The 18,211-nt window shown below is 43.1% G+C and overlaps 2 protein-coding genes across 3 annotated transcripts in view; one reads left to right on the forward strand and one right to left on the reverse strand.

The window, feature by feature from the left end:
* Positions 1–18,211, reverse strand: part of LOC144698102 (uncharacterized) — an 862,314-nt gene that overhangs the window by 32,186 nt on the left and 811,917 nt on the right. The window lies entirely within an intron of this gene.
* On the forward strand, positions 13,267–18,118 carry LOC144698118 (uncharacterized). The gene has a single exon (XM_078570051.1). The coding sequence runs from the start codon at positions 13,548–13,550 to the stop codon at positions 14,280–14,282; it is 735 nt and encodes a 244-aa protein (XP_078426177.1). The 5' UTR covers positions 13,267–13,547; the 3' UTR covers positions 14,283–18,118.

Below are 18,211 nucleotides of genomic sequence, written 5' to 3' on the forward strand. Positions count from 1 at the left end.
GACAGACGTTATCTAATTGAAGATAAAACCAATGAAAATAAACCGGTTAATGTCTCCATTATAATTGCAGATGGAGGAGTTCACAGGACCCTGTTAACTGCTGGGACAATTATATAACAGAAACGTGATCACCAGATAAAGACATGTTTACTGAGAGTTGATGCCGGATTTGAACAGAATGGGCTGAACCCAAAATTGTTTTCATGAAGAGCCGGGTTAATGTTGAGTTAAATCCGATGTCTCTGCCTATTGGTTCATTCTTGACAGAATCAGCAGGCAGTATCCAATTAGGTCCTTTGTTCTCTTATTCATCCAATCTGCTGAAAGCTCCTTTATTGTCTAATTCATGACATCAGAGCGGGCAGCAGTGAACGGAACAGGGAACAGGACAGGAATTGAACACAATGTTGTCCCTTCAGTTTCAGTCTGGGAGGTGGGTGGAGTGAAGGGAAATAGTTCCTATTGTGCTTGTAGCAGTGCCGGAGGCTCCAATTAAAAGGGCTGTTCATTATCATCAGAGCTACCCACAGTGAATCACTGTCTGCAACTGAAATGACTAAAGCCTGCTTCCAATACTCAGGGATGCTTTTAATTTGATTTAAACATTCCTGCTTAACAGTCAGGGGCTAAAGTTAGAATTATTGCAGGATGCACTGCAGGAATTCACCAAGCCTGCTCAGACAGCACCTTCCAAACCAATGACTGCTACCATCTGGAAGGATAAGGGCAGCAGACACATGGGAACACCACCACCTGGAAGTTCCCCTCCATGCCACTCACCATCCTGACTTGGTAATATATCGCCATTCTTTCACTGTCACTGGGTCAAAATCCTGGAACTCCCTTCCTAACAGCACTGTGGGTGTACCTACACCCGGGGACTGCAGCAGTTCAAGAAGGAAGCTCACCACCACCTTCTCAAGGGTAATTAGGGATAGGCAATAAATGCTGCCCTAGCCAGCGAAGCCCACATCCCATGAACGAATAAAAAATCACAGCATTATGTAGAGATATCAATAGCAGCATGACATCAGCTGGTTTCAGAAGAGCCCGAATAACCTTTTCCCTGCAGAATGGATGGTGCCTGTGAAACTATAGCTCATGAAGGAGTCAACCTGCTTAGGAGATTAGAGGCTGAGGTGGAGATTGTCTGCTCGGAATGCACATGAGATATTTTACAGAAACCATCAGGTTTTGACTCTCAGTGCCTCACTGAATATTAATACACTCCAGCATCGGCACCGCAATGTTGTCTGAACAAGAAAGTTATAACTTCTTGTTGGGTCAATGAGGAGTTTGAATCGTCCTTCTGTGGTATTTCCACTAAAAGCTGATATAAGAAATTTCTGTTCTTTAGTTTCTGTACCAGTGGAATCTCTCCAAGACTCTGGTGACTGCATTTCCCTGGATTTCGATCAACTGTGCCTCCTGTGTAAACATTGCTGTGATTGGTGGAACAAAGCCTCTTCATTGCATATTCCAGGTTTTTGCACTCGGTTGATCAGGAATATTAAAGGGAAATTGGTTTAATGGGGCTTATTGGGATGTACAATCAAGGATATTATTTACATGGTAAATATCTTGCATAAGAATTAGGAGCAGGAGTAGGCCACTCGGCCCCTCGAGCCTGCTCCGCCATTCAATAAGATCATGGCTGACCTGATTGTAACCTCAACTCCACATTCCCGCCTACCCCCGATAACCTTTCACCCCTTTGCTTATCAAAAATCTATCTAACTCTGCCTTAAAAATATTCAAAGACTCTGCTTCCACCACCTTCAGAGGAAGAGAGTTCCAAAGACTCACAACCCTCTGAGAGAAAAAATGTTCTCCTCATCTCTGTCTTAAATGGGTGACCCCTTATTTCAAAACAGTGACCCCTAGTTCTGGATTTTCCCACAAGAGGAAACATCCTCTCCAACTCCACCCTGTCAAGACCCCTCAGGATCTTATATGTTTCAATCAAGGTGCCTCTTACTCTTCTAAACTCCAGCAGGTACACACCTAACCTGTCCAACCTTTCCTAGTAAGACAAACCGTCCATTCCAGGTATTACCTAGTAAATCTTACGAACATAAGGAGCAGGAGTAGGCCATTCAGCCTCTCGAGTCTGCTCCACCATTTAATGAGGTTCTGGCTGATCTGATAGTAACCTCAAATCTGCATCCCACCTACTCTGGATAACCTATCACCCCCTTGCTTACCAAGAATCTATCCACCTCTGCCTTAAAAATATTCAAAGACTCTGCATCCATTGCCTTTTCAGGGAGAGATTTCTCTGAGCTGCTTCCAACACATTTACATTTCTCTTTAAATAAGGAGACCAGTATTGTACACAATACTCCAAATGTGGTCTCACCAATGCCCTGTATACTGAGGCATAACCTCCCTACTTTTATATTCAATTCCCCTCACAATAAATGATAACATTCTATTAGCTTTCCTAATTATTTGCTGAACCTGCATACTAGCCTTTTGTGATTCATGCACTAGGACACCCAGATCCTTCTGCACCTCAAAGCTCTGCAATCTCTCATCATTTAGATAATATGCTTCTTTTTTATTCTTCCTGCCAAAATGTAAACCCTCACATTTCATTACATTATACTCTATTTGCCAGATCTTTGCCCATTCACCTTACCTATGTATATAATTTTGTAGCCTCCTTATGTCCTCTTCACAGCTTACATTCCTACCTATCTTTGTGTCATCAAATTTAGCAACCACACCATCCGTCCCCTTATCAAAATCATTAATGTAGGTTGTAAATGGCTGAGGGCCCAGCACTGATCCCTGTGGAACTCCACTCGTGATATCTTGCCAATCTGAAAAAGACCCATTTATGCTTACTCTCTGTTCCCTGTTAGCTAACCAATCCTCTATCCATGCTAATGTTTACCCTCTACACCAGTGGTCACTATTTTTCACTATTTTTCAAGCAAGGGTCACTTCAACAAAAAACCTGTAATGTGAGAGCCAATCGACTACTTAACTAAATTATCATTGCTTACTACATGATGTTATGATACAGAGTAATGCATGTAACTAAAACAAAATCATATATTGTACTTAATAATAAATACACATGTATTTATTTAAAGTTATGGTTGTGTTCCTGAAAATCACAACTTTAACTCAAACTACTTTAAGTGGATAATTGGTTCCCATTGGAATCAATGTTAAAACTGTAGTTAGGTTCTGTGGGAATTTCCTTATCAAGAAAAAAACAAATATTGAAACATTATACCCTCTAAGTTGCAATTTCTATATTGCTAAATTCCTACATTGGTAAATTAAATCGCTTTTATATTTTTCAACTTATTTTATTTTGAATGAAAAATGTAACTTTTTAATTCAGTTACCTCCTGCCTACCACCACCCCTGCTTCCTGAACCTCCTGCTCCCTGATCCTCCTGGTCGCTGCAAATACATTGGAATACTTGGATGCACAAGTCTCGCTGCTTTTCTATTCACACTGGTGTTTGAAATATTTGCCCTCAGATGGAAGAGACAAACATGTTTCTTCCTAGACTGATAATATTCAGATCCAGATGAATTGAATGACTGTCAGATCTTGACATGCTAATTGTTTTGAGTTTAATGTCCAAAATTCTCCTCCCTAATACCTGTAAAGGGAGTAAACATAAGTAATCACTGTAAGTTCCGGACAGAAAACCAGAACTAACAATTCTACTTGTCAAAAATATCCTTCTCCCTCTCAAACTATAAATCGCTGTCTCCCACACACTCCCTCCACCCGATTGTTTGTAAACCCAATTCATCCTACTATCCCTCCTCCTGCTTTTTCCCATTTCGCTTCCCCTAATAGGCTCAGTTTCATACTCACCTCTTGCCATCCCCAATATGTCACCCAGGTGTCTAAATCTTTATTCCTGAAATTAACAAACCGCTTTGCTAAGGGGGCGTCGCAATCAATGCCACATTTACTTTGTGTTAGGGTGTTGTCACTGCGTCCCCACGCCCACCTTTCATCCCAGTCTGAGGAGTTTGGCGACTGGGCTCCGGATGGGTAATGGCGGTCGAATCTCCCACAACCGCCCGCGCTGGGGAAACTGAGCTATCCGCCGCGCGGGCGGGCGGTCCAGGAATGCGCATGTCCAAGGCAGCGGGGAAACTGCGCATGTGCGGAGGAAGGCCCGCCCTTGTCTGCCATGTTGTGGTGTTGACCAATGGAAAAAGTTGGAGGACCGGAAGGCCTTTGATCCTCCAGCCAATCAGAGCGCTGGCTTTGTGTCACTGCAGATTGAGCTTCACAGAGCCTGCAACCTCCTTCTGTGTCCAACATCTGTGAGTAAAACACTTTCTCTTCCTTTTCTAATTCTGGGGGTAAATTGTTGATTTACAGGAACTCACAGAGTCGGAGAGGTCCACAGCGCAGAAAAAGGCCCTTCGACCCATCGAGCCTGCGCCAGTCAAACAAGTACCTAACTATTCTAATCCCATTTTCCAGCACTAGGCCCGCTCTGGTACGCCATGGCATCGCAAGTGCACATCCAAATACTTCTTAAATGTTATGAGTTTCAGGCAGTGAGTTCCAGATTCCCACCAAAGAAATTTCTTCCTCACATCCCCTCTAAACCTCCTGCCCCTTACCTTAAATCTACACCCCCTGGTTATTGATCCCTCCACCAAGGGGAAAAGTTCCTTCCTGTCTACCCTATCTATGCCCCTCATAATTTTATACACCTCAATCATGTCCCCCCTCAATCTCCTCTGCTCCAGGGAAAATAACACCAGTCTATCCAATCTCTCCTCATATCTAAAATTCTCCAGCTCAGACAACATCCTGGTAAATTTCTTCTGCACTCTCTCTCAAGCAAACACATCCTTCCTATAATGCGGATTCCAGAACTGCACACAATACTCTAGCTGTGGCCTAACCAGCATTTTGTACAGTTCCATCATAACCTCCCTGCTCTTATATTCGGCTAATAAAGGCAAGTATCCCATATGCTTTCTTAACCACCTTATCTACCTGTCCCGCTACCTTAAGGGACCGGTGGACATGCACATTGATGTCCCTCTGATCCTCGGTACTCTCCAGGGTCCTACCATTCATCGTGTATTCCCGTGCCTTGTTTGTCCTGCCCAAGTGCATCACCTCACACTTATCCGGATTAAATTCCATTTGCCACTGATCAGCCAATCTGACCAGCCCGTCTATATCCTCCTGTAATCTGAGGCTATCCTCCTCACTATTTATCACTCTGTCAATTTTTGTGTCATCCACAAACTTACTGATCAACCCTCCTACATTTGAGTCTAAATTGTTTATATGTACCACAAACTGCAAGGGACCCAACTCCGATCCCTGTGGAACCCCACTGGACACAGGCATTCAGTCACAAAAACACCCCTCGACCATCACCCTCTAGTTCCTGCCACTCAGCCAATTCTGGATCCAATTTGCCAAATTGCCTTGGATCCAATGGGCTCTTATCTTCGTTATCAGTCTCCCATGCGGGACCTTATGAAAAGCCTTGCTGAAGTCCAAGTAGACTACATAAAATGCATTGTCCTCATCTACACACCTGGTCACCTCTTCGAAAAGTTCAATCAAATTGGTCAGACGTGACCTCCCCTTAACAAAACCAAGCTGACTGTGCTTGATTAATCCCTGCCTCTCCAAGTGTAGACTCATTCTGTCCCTCAGAATTTCTTCCAATAGTTTCCCCACCACTGAGGTTAGACTGACTGGCCTGTAGTCCCCTGGTTTATCCCTTCCTTCCTCCCTTGAATAACGGTACCACATTGGCTGTCCTCCAGTCCTCTGGCACCTCTCCTGTGGCCAGAGATGTATTGAAAATTATTGCCAGAGCCCCTGCTATCTCCTCTTTTGCCTCACTCAACAGCCTGGGATACATTTCACCCGGGCTTGGAGATTTATCTACTTCTAAGTCTGCTAGATCACTTAGAACCTCCTCCCTTTCTATGCTAATTTCTTAATTATATCACAATCCTTCTGCCTAATTTCCATACTGATGTTGTCCCTCTCACTTATGAACACCGACACAAAGTATTCATTTAGAACCCTACCTACGTCTTCCGGCTCCACACACAAATGACCACTATGGTCCTTAATGGGCCCTACTCTTTCCCAGTTATCCTCGAACTCTTAATGCACTTGTAAAATAACTTTGGATTTTCCTTTATTTTACCTGCAAATGTTTATTCATGCCCCCTTTTTGCTCTCCTAATTTGCTTTGCAAATTTCCCCCTACACATTCTATACTCCTCCAGGGCTTCCACTGTTTTGAGCCCCTCGGTATCTGCCATAAACCTCCCTTTTTCTCTTTGTCTAATCCTCTATATCCGTTGACATCCAGGGTTCCCTGGATTTGTTGGCCCCATCCTTTATCTTTCCTGGAATATGTTGGCCCTGTACTCTCCCTATTTCCTTCTTGAATGAGTCCCACTGATCTGACACAGATTTACCTACAAGTAGCTGCTCCCAGTCCACTCTGGCCAAATCATATCTGATTTTGTTAAAATCGGCCTTCTCCCAATTTAGAACTCTGATTTCTGGCCCATTTTTGTTCTTTTCCATGATAACCTTGAATCTAACGGAGTGATGATCACTGTCCGCAAAATGCTCCCCCATTGATACCTCTACCACTTGCCCGGCTTCATTCCCTAAAATTAAGTCCTGGACCGTCCCCTGCGTTGTTGGACCTTCTACATACTGGCTTAAGAAGTTCTCCTGGATGCATTTTAATTCTGCTCCCTCTAAACCTATCACGCTATGACTAACCCAGTTACTGTTGGGGAAGTTGAAATCCCCCACTATTACTACCCTATTATTTTTACACTTCTCTGAAATTTGCCTACATATCTGCTCTTTTATTTCTCTCTGATTGGTTGGGGGCCAATAGTACATTCCCAGCAATGTGATTGCTCCTTTTTTGTTTCTAAGTTCTACCCATGTGGCTTCATTTGAGGAGATTTCTAAGATGTCATCCCCCCTTACTGCTTTAATTGATTCCTTGATCAATATTGCGATAACCTTTTACCTCCTTCCCTATCTCGCCTGAAGACCCTATATCCTGGAAAATTGGGCTGCCAATCCTGCCCCTCTCTCAACTATGTGTCTGTGACAGCAATGACATCATACTTTCAAGTGTTAATTTGTGCCCTCAACTCATCTGCCTTATTCGTCAGACCCCTTGCATTAAAATAAATACCATCCAATCTTGCCAAACTCCCTTGTTCCTTAACTGGCCTATAATTTCTACTCCTTCCAAACTCACTTGCTCTCTCTTCTAATTTTGGCTGTGCATCTTCCCCTGCTGAACCTCCTCTCAGGATCCCATCCCCCTGCCAAGTTAGTTAAACCCTCCCCAACAGCATTAGCAAACCTCCCCGCAAGGATGTTGGTCCCATTCCGGTTCAGGTGCAACCCGTTCGCTTTGTACAGGCCCCACCACCCCCAGAAACGGTCCCAATGTCCCAGGAATCTAAAGCCCTCCCTCCTGCACCATCTCTCCAGCCACGCACTCATCTGGACTGACCTCCTATTTCTATACTCACTAGCGCGTGGCACCGGAAGTAAATAGTTGAGGCCTGTTTGAGGTCCTATTTTTTAATCTGCTTCCTAGCTCCCTAAATTCTTCTTGCAGGACCTCATCCCTCTTTCTACCTTTGTCGTTGGTACCAATATATACCACGATTTCTTTCTGTTTGCCCTCCCCCTTTAGAATGCCTTGCAGCCGTTCAGTGACATCCTTGACCCTGGCACCAGGGAGGCAACATACCATCCTGGAGTCACGTCTACGGCCGCAGAAACGCCTGTCTGTTCCCCTTACTATCGAGTCTCCTACCACTATTGCTCTTCCCCTCTTTTTCCTCCCCACCCCGTGCAGCTGAGCCATTCACAGTGCCATGAGCGTGGCTGCACTCCCCAGAGGAACCATCACTCTTATCGCTTTCCAACACAGACAAACGGTTCTTGAGCGAGATGCACCCTGGGGATTTCCTGACTACCTGCCTGACACCTTTTTTGTGACTGATGGTCACCCATTCCCTCTCTGTCTGCACTTTCATAAGCTGTGGGACGACCACGTCTAAAAATGTGCTATCCACAAAACTCTCAGCCTCGTGGATGCACCTCAGTGCCTCCAGCTGCTGCTCAAGCTCCGAAACTCAGAGCTCAGGTCGCTGTAGCTGGTGGCACTTCCTGCACACGTAGTCGGTCAGAGCGCAAGGAGCATCTAGGACTTCCCAAATGTTGCAGGTGGTACATAACACGGGACGGAGCTGCCCTGCCATGCCTCTAGTTGAAAAAAAAACCTTACTTTAAACACATTAAAAAATTTAAATTATTTAATAACTTTAAATAAAAACTAGAACTATCTTTTCTTAGCTTATTCTATTTTAAACTTCGGGAACAGCTGGAGAAAAACACTTAGCCACTACTCACCAATCAGTTCTCACCTTTGTGCTGGTGTCACTTTTTGAAGCTTCCCCGCACTTGTGCTGGTTCTGATCTCTCCGCCGCTCTCTCACACTGTCCTGTGATGTCACTCTTCCTGAAGGGAAAGGAAGTGAATCCAGGGAAGGTGCAGACTCTGGAAAGGTTGGCCCAGGTCTCCCTCTCTCTCTCAAAGACATTGACATCCTTTGCTCTCTCAGCTTGTCACATTTATTTGTCTGATGGCCTGATTCCTAATGTTCACAATTAAAGGGGTGGTTTCCCAGGATTTGGCTGACAATTATGGGGACGGTAAATTAATATAGGACAGAGAAACTACTAGTGTTGTTACATGGCACATATTGGAGAACCATAAGTAATACATCTAATAAAGAACATCTCTTATTATTTCTAGTTTTGTAATATAATACTGTAGCTATGTTATGTATTTAAAGTCATTGAGTCAGTACGGCACAGAAGGAGCCCATTTTGCAACTCGAGTCCATATCAACTCCCTGTAGAGCAATCCAGTCAGTCCCATTCTCTCTCCACATCCCCATACCCCCGCAAGTTTATTTCTTTCAAGTGCCCACCCAACTCCATTTTTAAATCATCGATCATCTCTGCTTCCAAACCCTTATAGACAGAGTTTTCCAGAACATGACCACTCGCTGCCAAAATAAAGTTCTTCGTCACATCCCACCTGTACCTCTGGTCAATATTGTACCTTACACTTTCAGTCCATTATTATAAACACATGTACATATTTAGACTAGCAGCCTGCTTGATGATTTTTCAGTGATACAAAGATTAGTGGTAGGCCAGAAGATTGGAAAAATCTTAGAAACCAGCAAAGGATAACAAACTAAAAAAATGAAGAGAGAGAATTTTGAATAAACCAGCAAAAAATATAAAAACAGACATTAAAGGCTTCTAGAAATATATAAAAAGGGAAAAAGTAGTGAAAGTGAGCTTCAATCACTTAGAGGGTGAAACTGGGGAACTAATAATGGGAAAGAAGGAAGTGGCAGAGATTTTGAACAAGTATTTTGTATCTGTCTTACAGTAGAAGACACAAAATCATCCCAAGAATAGTAGAGAAGCAGAGGCAAGAGGGAAGGAGGAAATTAAATGATTACAATCTCTAGAGCAAAAGCACTAGGAAAACTAATAGGGCTAAAGGCTGACACGTTTCCAGGATCTGATGGCCTGCTTCTTCGGGTCTTAAGGGAAGTGTTTGCAGAGATAGTGGCTGCATTGTTTCATCAACTTTGAAAGTGCCCTCAAATTCGGAAAGGTCCCAGTGGATTAGAAAACCACAAATGTAACACCTCTATTCAGGAGAGGTGGGAGATGGAAAGCAGGAAACTACAGGCCACTCAGTTTAACATCTGTGATTGGAGAGCCAATCGATGTCACATATTTGGATTTACAAAAGGCATTCAATAAGAGGTCACATAAAAGGTTACGACACAAGGTACGAGCTCATGGTTGTGGGGGTGATATATTAGCACGGAAATAGGATTGGCTAGCCAACAGGAAACAAGGAGTTGGGGTAAATTAGCCAGTTTCAGGTTAACAAAGTGGAGTCCTGCAGGGGTCAGTACTGGGGCCTCAACTATTTACAATGCATATTAATGACTTGGATGAAGGAACCGACTGTATTATTTCTGGTGATACAACAATACGTAGGAAAGCAAGTTGTGAAGAGGATGCAAAGAGTCTGCAAAGGGATATCGATAGGTTAAGTGAGTGGACAAAAAAGGGGCCGATTGTGTATAGTGTGGGGAAAATATGAGCTTGTCGGCTTTGGCAGGAAGAATAAAAAAGAATATTATTTAAATAGAGGGAGACTGCAGGATGCTGCAGAACAGAGGGATCTGGGTATCCCTGTACAGAAAGTGCAAAAAGTCAGCATGCAGGTACAGCAAGTAATTAGGAAGTGTCATGAAACTATCATTTTTCCAGAATATTAATGTGGGAATTTGTAAAGTAGGCTTTTGTGTGTGTGGATGGTTCCGTCTGTGTGACTAATTTAATTGAATTAGAGATGGATAAACTGCAAGGTTGAAATTATCAGAAGTGTTAGGTGTAAAAAGGTCATTTGAAATGCTAATGAGTGAGCGAGGGTAAAGTCAGCAGATAGGGTATGAATGAAATTTGCATTCTTAGCTCAGGGGAAAAGTTGTTGGATTTTAATGAGACGTGATAAGGTTTTTACGACTGGCAAAATAAATAGAACAAGGTTATTACATTGATTTTTCCTAAAAGTGCTGAGCATAATGATAACATGAATTTTTTATATTATGGGAAAAGTAGATTCCAAAGACATGGAGGAACATTAGAAATCTAATAAGGAAAATATATTTAAAGAAGGATGGAAGGCTGTGTGGGGGCATGGCTGTGCAAGATCTGAAAGGTACACCATGTAAAACAGAATTGGGGAAACGCCTCTAGCCACTTTGCAGAAGTCTGCTGTTTCAGTAACCAAAATTATGTTAAAAGCCTTTGGAATTCCACTGTCGAGTGGGTGCTCGTGGTAACCTTGCTGGATTGTCTCGACAAATTTATAATCTATTTTGGACTGTTGCCTTAAAAGGGGTGTGTAGTTGTGAACAAAAACAAAAATACCTGGAAAAACTCAGCAGGTCTGACAGCATCTGCAGAGAGGGATGCAGTTGACGTTTCGAGTCCATATGACCCTTCATCAGAACTAAGACATATAGAAATGAGATGAAATATAAGCTGGTAGAAGAGGGTGGGACAGGAGAGTTCGATAGGGGGCCAGTGATAGGTGGAGGCCAAGAAGAGACTGCCAAAGATGTCAGAGACAAAAGAACAAAGGGGTGTTGATGGTGGTGATATTATCTAAAAGATGTGCTAATGGGGATATTAAGGGAAGCGAGCTAGTGGAAGATGGCCTGAGTGCGGGTGGGGGGATGGGATCGAAATGGGCTAAAAGGTGGAGATGAAACAATAGATTGAAATAAATTTAAAAATCTGAGGGAAAAGAAAAAAATAGTTGTAAAAAAATTATAAATTATTGGAAAAGGGGGTGGGGATGGAGAAGAGAGTTCATGATCTGAAATTGTTGAACTCAATATTAAGTCCGGAAGACTGTAAAGTGCCTAGCTGGAAGATGAAGTGCTGTTCCTCCAGTTTGCGTTGAGCTTCACTGGAACACTGCAGCAGGCCAAGGACGGACATGTGGGCATGAGAGCAGGGTGGAGTGTTGAAATGGCAAGTGACAGGAAGGTCTGGATCATGCTTGCGGACAGACCAAAGGTGTTCCGCAAAGCGGTCACCCAGTCTGCGTTTGGTCTCTCCAATGTAGAGGAGACCGCATTGGGAGCAGCAAATGCAGTAGACTAAATTGAGGGAAGTGGAAGTGAAATGCTGCTTCACTTGAAAGGAGTGTTTGGGCCCTTGGACGGCGAGGAGAGGGGAAGTAAAGGGGCAGATGTTGCACCTTCTGCGGTTGCATGGGAAGGTGCCGTGGGAGGGGGTTGAGGTGTAGGGGGTGATGGAGGAATGGACCAGGGTGTCCCGGAGGGAACAATCCCTGCGGAAAGCCGCCTGGGGGGGTGTAGGGAAGATATGTTTGGTAGTGGCATCATGCTGGAGTTGGCAGAAATGGTGGAAGATGATTCTTTGAACGCGGAGGCTGGTGGGTTGATAAGTGAGGACAAGGGGGAGCAGTTGTGAGTTGTGTAGTTGTGAGCCTGGTTAATTAGGAATTTTGGAAATTGTTATAATATTATGTAACCATGTATCTTTTAATCTTATGTATGTATTTTTCTTTGTTAATAAATATTTTAATTTAATTTGTAAAATTGCTAAAGGGGTTAGTGGACTTATTACTTCTGAATTCAGTGCACAAACCTTCTCGTAATTAATACAAATTGCAAAACTGTTGTGATAGCATAGCCAAGCTTCCCTTGTGGATTTGGTCAGCCTGGCAAATACCACCTGCTGTATCATAACAGAAGGCAGATGGAGTGTTGGCCTTTATTGCAAGGGGAGTGGAATATAAAAGTAGGGAAGTCTTCCTGCAGCTGTACAGAATATTGGTGAGACCACACCTGGAGAACGGTGAACAGTTTTAGTCTCCCTACAGAGGAGGAATATGCATTGGAAGCAGTTCACAGAAGGTTTTCTAGGCTGATTCCAGGGATGAAGTGGTCGTCTTACAAGGAAAGGCTGAGCCAATACAGAGGTAATCTTATTGAAACATACAGGTTTCTGAGGGGGTTTGACAGGGTGGATGTTTCTTCTCATGGGGGTATCTAGAACTAGAGGGGCACAGTGTAAAGATAAGGGGTCTCCCATTTAAGACAGAGATGAAGAGGAATCTCTTCTCTCAAAGGGTGTTTAGTCTTTGGAATTCTCTTCCACAAAGAGCAGTGGAGGCTGGGTCATTGAATAAATTCAAGGCTGAATTAGACCGATTTTGATTGACAAGGGAGTCAAAGACTATGGGAGACAGGCAGGAAATTTTAAGTTAAGGCTACAATCAGATCAGCCTTGATCTTATTAAATGGAAGAGCAGGCTCAATGAGCCGAATGGCCTACTCCTATTCTTATTACTTATGATCTCTCTGTTGAGGACAGGAAGCAGTGAATGTTGATCAGCATCAATTAACACCTTCAGGAGACTTGGGAGGGTGTATATTAGGTACAGCAGAGTGCGAATGGAGGGAGAGTGCGGGGGACAGGGATTTACTACTTTTGAGGAATGAGAGAGAGAGGTGTTTTCCATAGAATCTAGAATCATCTGTTCTGAATTTCTGTCCTGAACTGACAGTGATGACTTTTGTAAACTCCTTTTACAGGACTTCAGAAGGGAACGAATTGCAAACAGAAATCTCAAATCAAACATCACATCAAGATCTGACAGAGTCTCTCAATTCATCAGGGCCTGAATATCATTGGCCTTTGAATCTAGAAGGAGAAATGTTTCTGTTCTGTCTGCTTCAAACCATTTTAAACATCAGTTGACTGGAAAAGCACTGAGACACACACACCCCAGTGCACTGACTGGAAAGAGGTTTAACCAGTTACACAGCCTGAAAAAACCATTGCACCATTCACAGTGGGGAGCAACCATAGACGTTGTTCTATGTGTGAACGAGGCTTCAACAGATCATCAAACCTGGAGAGACACAAGGACACCGGCTCCATGGAGAAACCGTGGAAATGTGGAGACTGTGGGAAGGAATCCCGTTCCCCATCTGAGCTGGAGATTCATCAACGCATTCACACTGGGGAGAGGCCGTTCACCTGCTCAGAGTGTGGGAAGGGATTCACTCATTTAAACAACCTGCGGACACACCAGCGAGTTCACACTGGGGAGAGGCCATTCACCTGCTCCGTGTGTGGGAAGGGATTCACTCACACCTGGAACCTGTTGACACACCAGCGACTTCATACTGGAGAGAGGCCGTTCACCTGCTCTGAGTGTGGGAAAGGATTCAGTCGGTTATGCAGCCTGCAAACACACCAACGAGTTCACACTAGGGAGAGGCCATTCACCTGCTCTGAGTGTGGCAAGAGATTCACTCAGTTATCCCATCTGCTGACACACCAGCGGGTTCACACTGGGGAGAGGCCATTCACCTGCTCCGAGTGTGGGAAGGGATTCAGTGAATCATTCACCCTGCTGATACACCAGCGAGTTCACACTGGAGAGAGGCCGTTCACCTGCACTGAGTGTGGGAAGGGATTCGCTCAGTCGTCCAACCTGTTGACACACCAACGAGTTCACACTGGGGAGAGACCATTCAGCTGCTCCATGTGTGAGAAAGGATTCATTCAGTTATCTCACCTGCAAAGACACCAGCGAGTTCACAAGTGATTACAGGGGTTTGATTCTGCTGTTATTGCTGATGTTAATTACACCCAGGACTGAACCATGTTCATTCTGACAGTTGTGAAGTGGGAGGGTCGGAGGGTTTCTTTCTGCTGGACTGGCCGGTCTCACAACTTTGCTTCCGGTGGACTGATGCTCTTTGAGCCTTGTTGCAAAAATCTAGTTGATATTTGGTGTTTGGAAGGTAAAAGAGATCTAGTTTGTATTTCTGTTTGGAACCCCCTCACCGCCTTAAACGCATGCTCCACTGTTACAGAAATGGGCTGTGGTGGTTAGAAGGTTCTTTTGTTTTATTTATCTGGCGTTTCTCACAGAAGGAAACTACAAAGGTATGAGGGGCAAGTTGGCTGTGGTAGATTGAGAAACTACATTAAAAGGTATGGTGGCAGACAGGCAATGGCTGGCATTTAAGGAATTAATACAGGAACAAAAACCCAACAGGAAAGTTGATGCAACAGTGGTTAATAAGAGAAGCTAAAGATTGCATTAGATCAAAGTAAGTGGCCTAAAACGTAGTTAGCCTGAGGATTGGGAGATATTTAGAATTCAGCAAAGGAGAACCAAGAAACTGATAAATAAAGAAAGAATAGAATATGAGAACACACTGGTGAGAAACATAAAAACTGACCATAAAATCTTTTTTTATGTGAAAAGGAAAGGATTAGCAAAGACAAGTATGGGCCCATTACAGGTGGAGACAGGAGAATTTAAACGAGGAATGTGGAAATGGCAGAGAAACTAAACAAATGTTTGTCTGTCTTCATGGAGGAAGATACGGAAATTGCCCCAAAGATACTAGAGAACCAAGGGACTAGTGAGCATAGGAACTGAAAGAGGTTAGTATTAGTGAACATGCACCAGAGAAATTAATGGGACTGAAAGTTGATAAATCCCTGGGATCCGATAATCTACATCCCAGAATGTTGAAGGAGGTGGCTGTAGAGGTAGTGGATACATTGGTGGTCATCTTTCAAAATTCTATAGTTTCTGCGATGGCTCCTGCAGATTGGAAGGTGGCAAATATAACTCCACTATTTACAAAAGGAGGGAGAAAATGGGGAATGACAGATCTGTTAGTCTGACATCAGTAGCAGGGGAAATACTAGAATCTATTATAAAGCATGTGATAGCTGGTTACTTAAAAAATAATGATCTGATTGGGCAGAATCAACATGGATTTATGAAAGGGGAATCATGTTTAAACCTGATGGAGTTTTTTGAGGATGTAACTAGCAAAACAGATAAGAGGGAACCAGTGGATGTGGAGCTTTTGGATTTTCAGAAAGCTTTCAATAAGAGGTTATTAAGCAGAATTAGAGCACATGGGATTGGGGGAGCTTTACTGGCATAGATTGAGAATTGGTTAACAGACAGAAAACAGAGAGTTAGAATAAATAGGACCTGGGCGTCATTGTTCATGAGCCACTGAAAACTAACATACAGTTGCAGCAAGCAATTAGGAAGGCACATGGTGGCCTTTATCGCAAGAGGATTTGAGGAGGGTAGTAAAGAGGTATTGCTGCAATTGTATAGAACCATGGTTAGACCACACCTGGAGCATTATGTACAATTTTGGTCACCTTACCTAAGGAGGGTTATACTTGCCATAGAGAGAGTGCAACAGAGATTCACCTGATTCCTGAGATGGCAGGATTGCCCTATGAGGAGGAATTGAGGAGACTGGGCCTATATTCTTTAAAGCTTAGAAGAATGAGAGGTGATCTCATTGAAACCTACAAAATTCTACAGGGCTCGACAGGGTCGATGCAGGAAGGATATATCCCCTGGCTGGGGGTGTCTAGAACCAGGGACACAGCCTCAGAATAAGGGGAAGACCATTTAGGACTCAGATGAGGAGGAATTTCTTCACTTAGAGGGTGAAGAACCTTTGGAATTCTCTACCTCTGAGGGCTGTGGAGGCTCAGTCATTGAGTACATTTAAGACAGAGATTGATAGATTTTTAGATATCGAAGGCATCAGGGGATATGGGGAGAGTGCAGGAAAATGGTGTTGAGACAGATGGTCAGCCATGATCTAATTGAATGGCAGAGCAGGCTCAATGGGCCGAATAGCCTATTCCTGCTCCTATTTCCTATGTCCTTAGAAGACAGTTACAGATTTGGTCTTGTGTACGTTGCAGTTCACTTGGAGTTGGTGAGGGGAAGAGAAGCTGGAAGATTTGCCTAGCTTGGAGCTAGAGGAAGAAATCTTGAATGATCCTGATAGCGAAAGGCAGTTAGCCTTGTGGCAGATAGGAGTCAGCTTGAACAGTGAGCTTTGAAAGAGCTGTGAAGAAGCTGTGGGAGCAGCATGGGGAGAAGCAGTCAGTCTGTCCAAAGTCAGGGCAATAAGGCAGTGAGGCTCAAGCCTGAGTGGAGGAATCCACAGTTGTGAGGTCATAAAGAAATTTTAACAGGTAGATTGGCAAAAAGCTACTGGAAAGATGCCCAGGAAATCTTGTAGCTTGGAAGAGTAGGTGGAATACTGAGGAGGAATCAAAGTGAATTCCAGAGGGCTGTGGCATATGGGTTGGCTCCAGGAGAAGTGAATGAACCCTTAGGGTTTCATAATGTATAAAGGAACTCTTGGTGGAACTAAAAATTAGAACCGGGTTTATAACTTAAGTATTTATATAACATGGTCTTAAGTGGTAGCGCTTATATCATTTAATTCTTTTATATACAGGAAAGTTTATTTTTTTCAAAATGTCAAATATTGTGGCATAATTCATTCAGTTATTTAGTGGGTGTTCGGATTTTTCTTTAAACATTAATGGTCCCTATCAGGATTGTAACAATATTTGGGGCCCATTCGGGATTCTGAATCCACAGACTGGTAAGGGTGCGCTATGTTTTGCTAAGGTTTAGGCTAACAATATTTCAGAATGAACCTTACCATATTCATTGAGAAGCAGAATGGTTTTGTTAATTGCTAAGACGTCTTCAGGGAGATGATTTATCCCTGGGTGTTTTGAAACAATGAGTAAAGGTGAGGTTGATGGAATGAGCAAAACAGTGGTTTTTGGATTTCAAAGCAGGGACTTAAAAAGCAGAAATAGTTGATGCAATAGCACCGCATTTGGAATTGGAAGAAGAAAAGCTTTACCCAGATAACAGTCCAGATGAGTTACCGAGAATTCAATTGCAGATCAAAAACTTGAGTGAGAATTCCAATGGGGTAGAGAAAATCAAAATCTCGAACATGAAGGAGAGGAAAAGGAAAAAGAAAGAAGAAAAAAATGGAAATGCTGAGGCTTGAACTAGAATTCCAAATGGAAAAAATAGAAAGGGAAGAAAGAGATAAGGAAAGAAACAGAGAGCTTCAAAGAGAGAAAAAAATTAAACATTATGAACTGGCTAAAGAAAATCCTAAGTTAAGTGGTGAAAGAGGAACTAACCGTTCAGACAATGAGTCGAGTCCCACTGTGAGTTATCATTTTGCAAGGAATATTTGCCTCGTGCCTAAATTTCACTGAAGAAGGCATTGGAGAGATTCTGCCTTGTTTGGAAAATTTGTTGCAAAGTTAGGGTGGCCAAAGAAGGTATGGGCTTTTATTTTGCAAAGGGGTTATTGGGAAAGGCAATGGATGTTTATTCAAGTTAAGCTTCAAATTATGAGACTGTTCAAACTGTGGTGCTTAATGCATATGAGCTCGTTCCCAAATCGTATCTATTAAAATTTTGGACCTTGTGAAAAGACAGACCCAAACCTTCATAAAATTTGCTACGTAAAAAAGAAATGATGTTTGACAGGTGATTTTGAGCAATGAAAATTTTACAGTTTTGAGAATGTGGATTAAATAATCGAAATGGAAGAATTTAAAAACAGCATTATTACACACCTGGTGCACTGTATGTTTTTACTATAAGGGAAGCTGCTGTTTTAGCTGATAGCTATGATTTGACTCACAACA

This window comes from Cetorhinus maximus, chromosome 23 (assembly GCF_964194155.1).
Source record: "Cetorhinus maximus chromosome 23, sCetMax3.hap1.1, whole genome shotgun sequence".
Classification (NCBI taxonomy): Eukaryota; Metazoa; Chordata; class Chondrichthyes; order Lamniformes; family Cetorhinidae; genus Cetorhinus; species Cetorhinus maximus.

Bases quoted from the DNA above. Each gene is read 5' to 3' on its own strand.
- LOC144698118 (XM_078570051.1), top strand. From the start codon at position 13,548: ATGTGTGAACGAGGCTTCAACAGATCATCAAACCTGGAGAGACACAAG.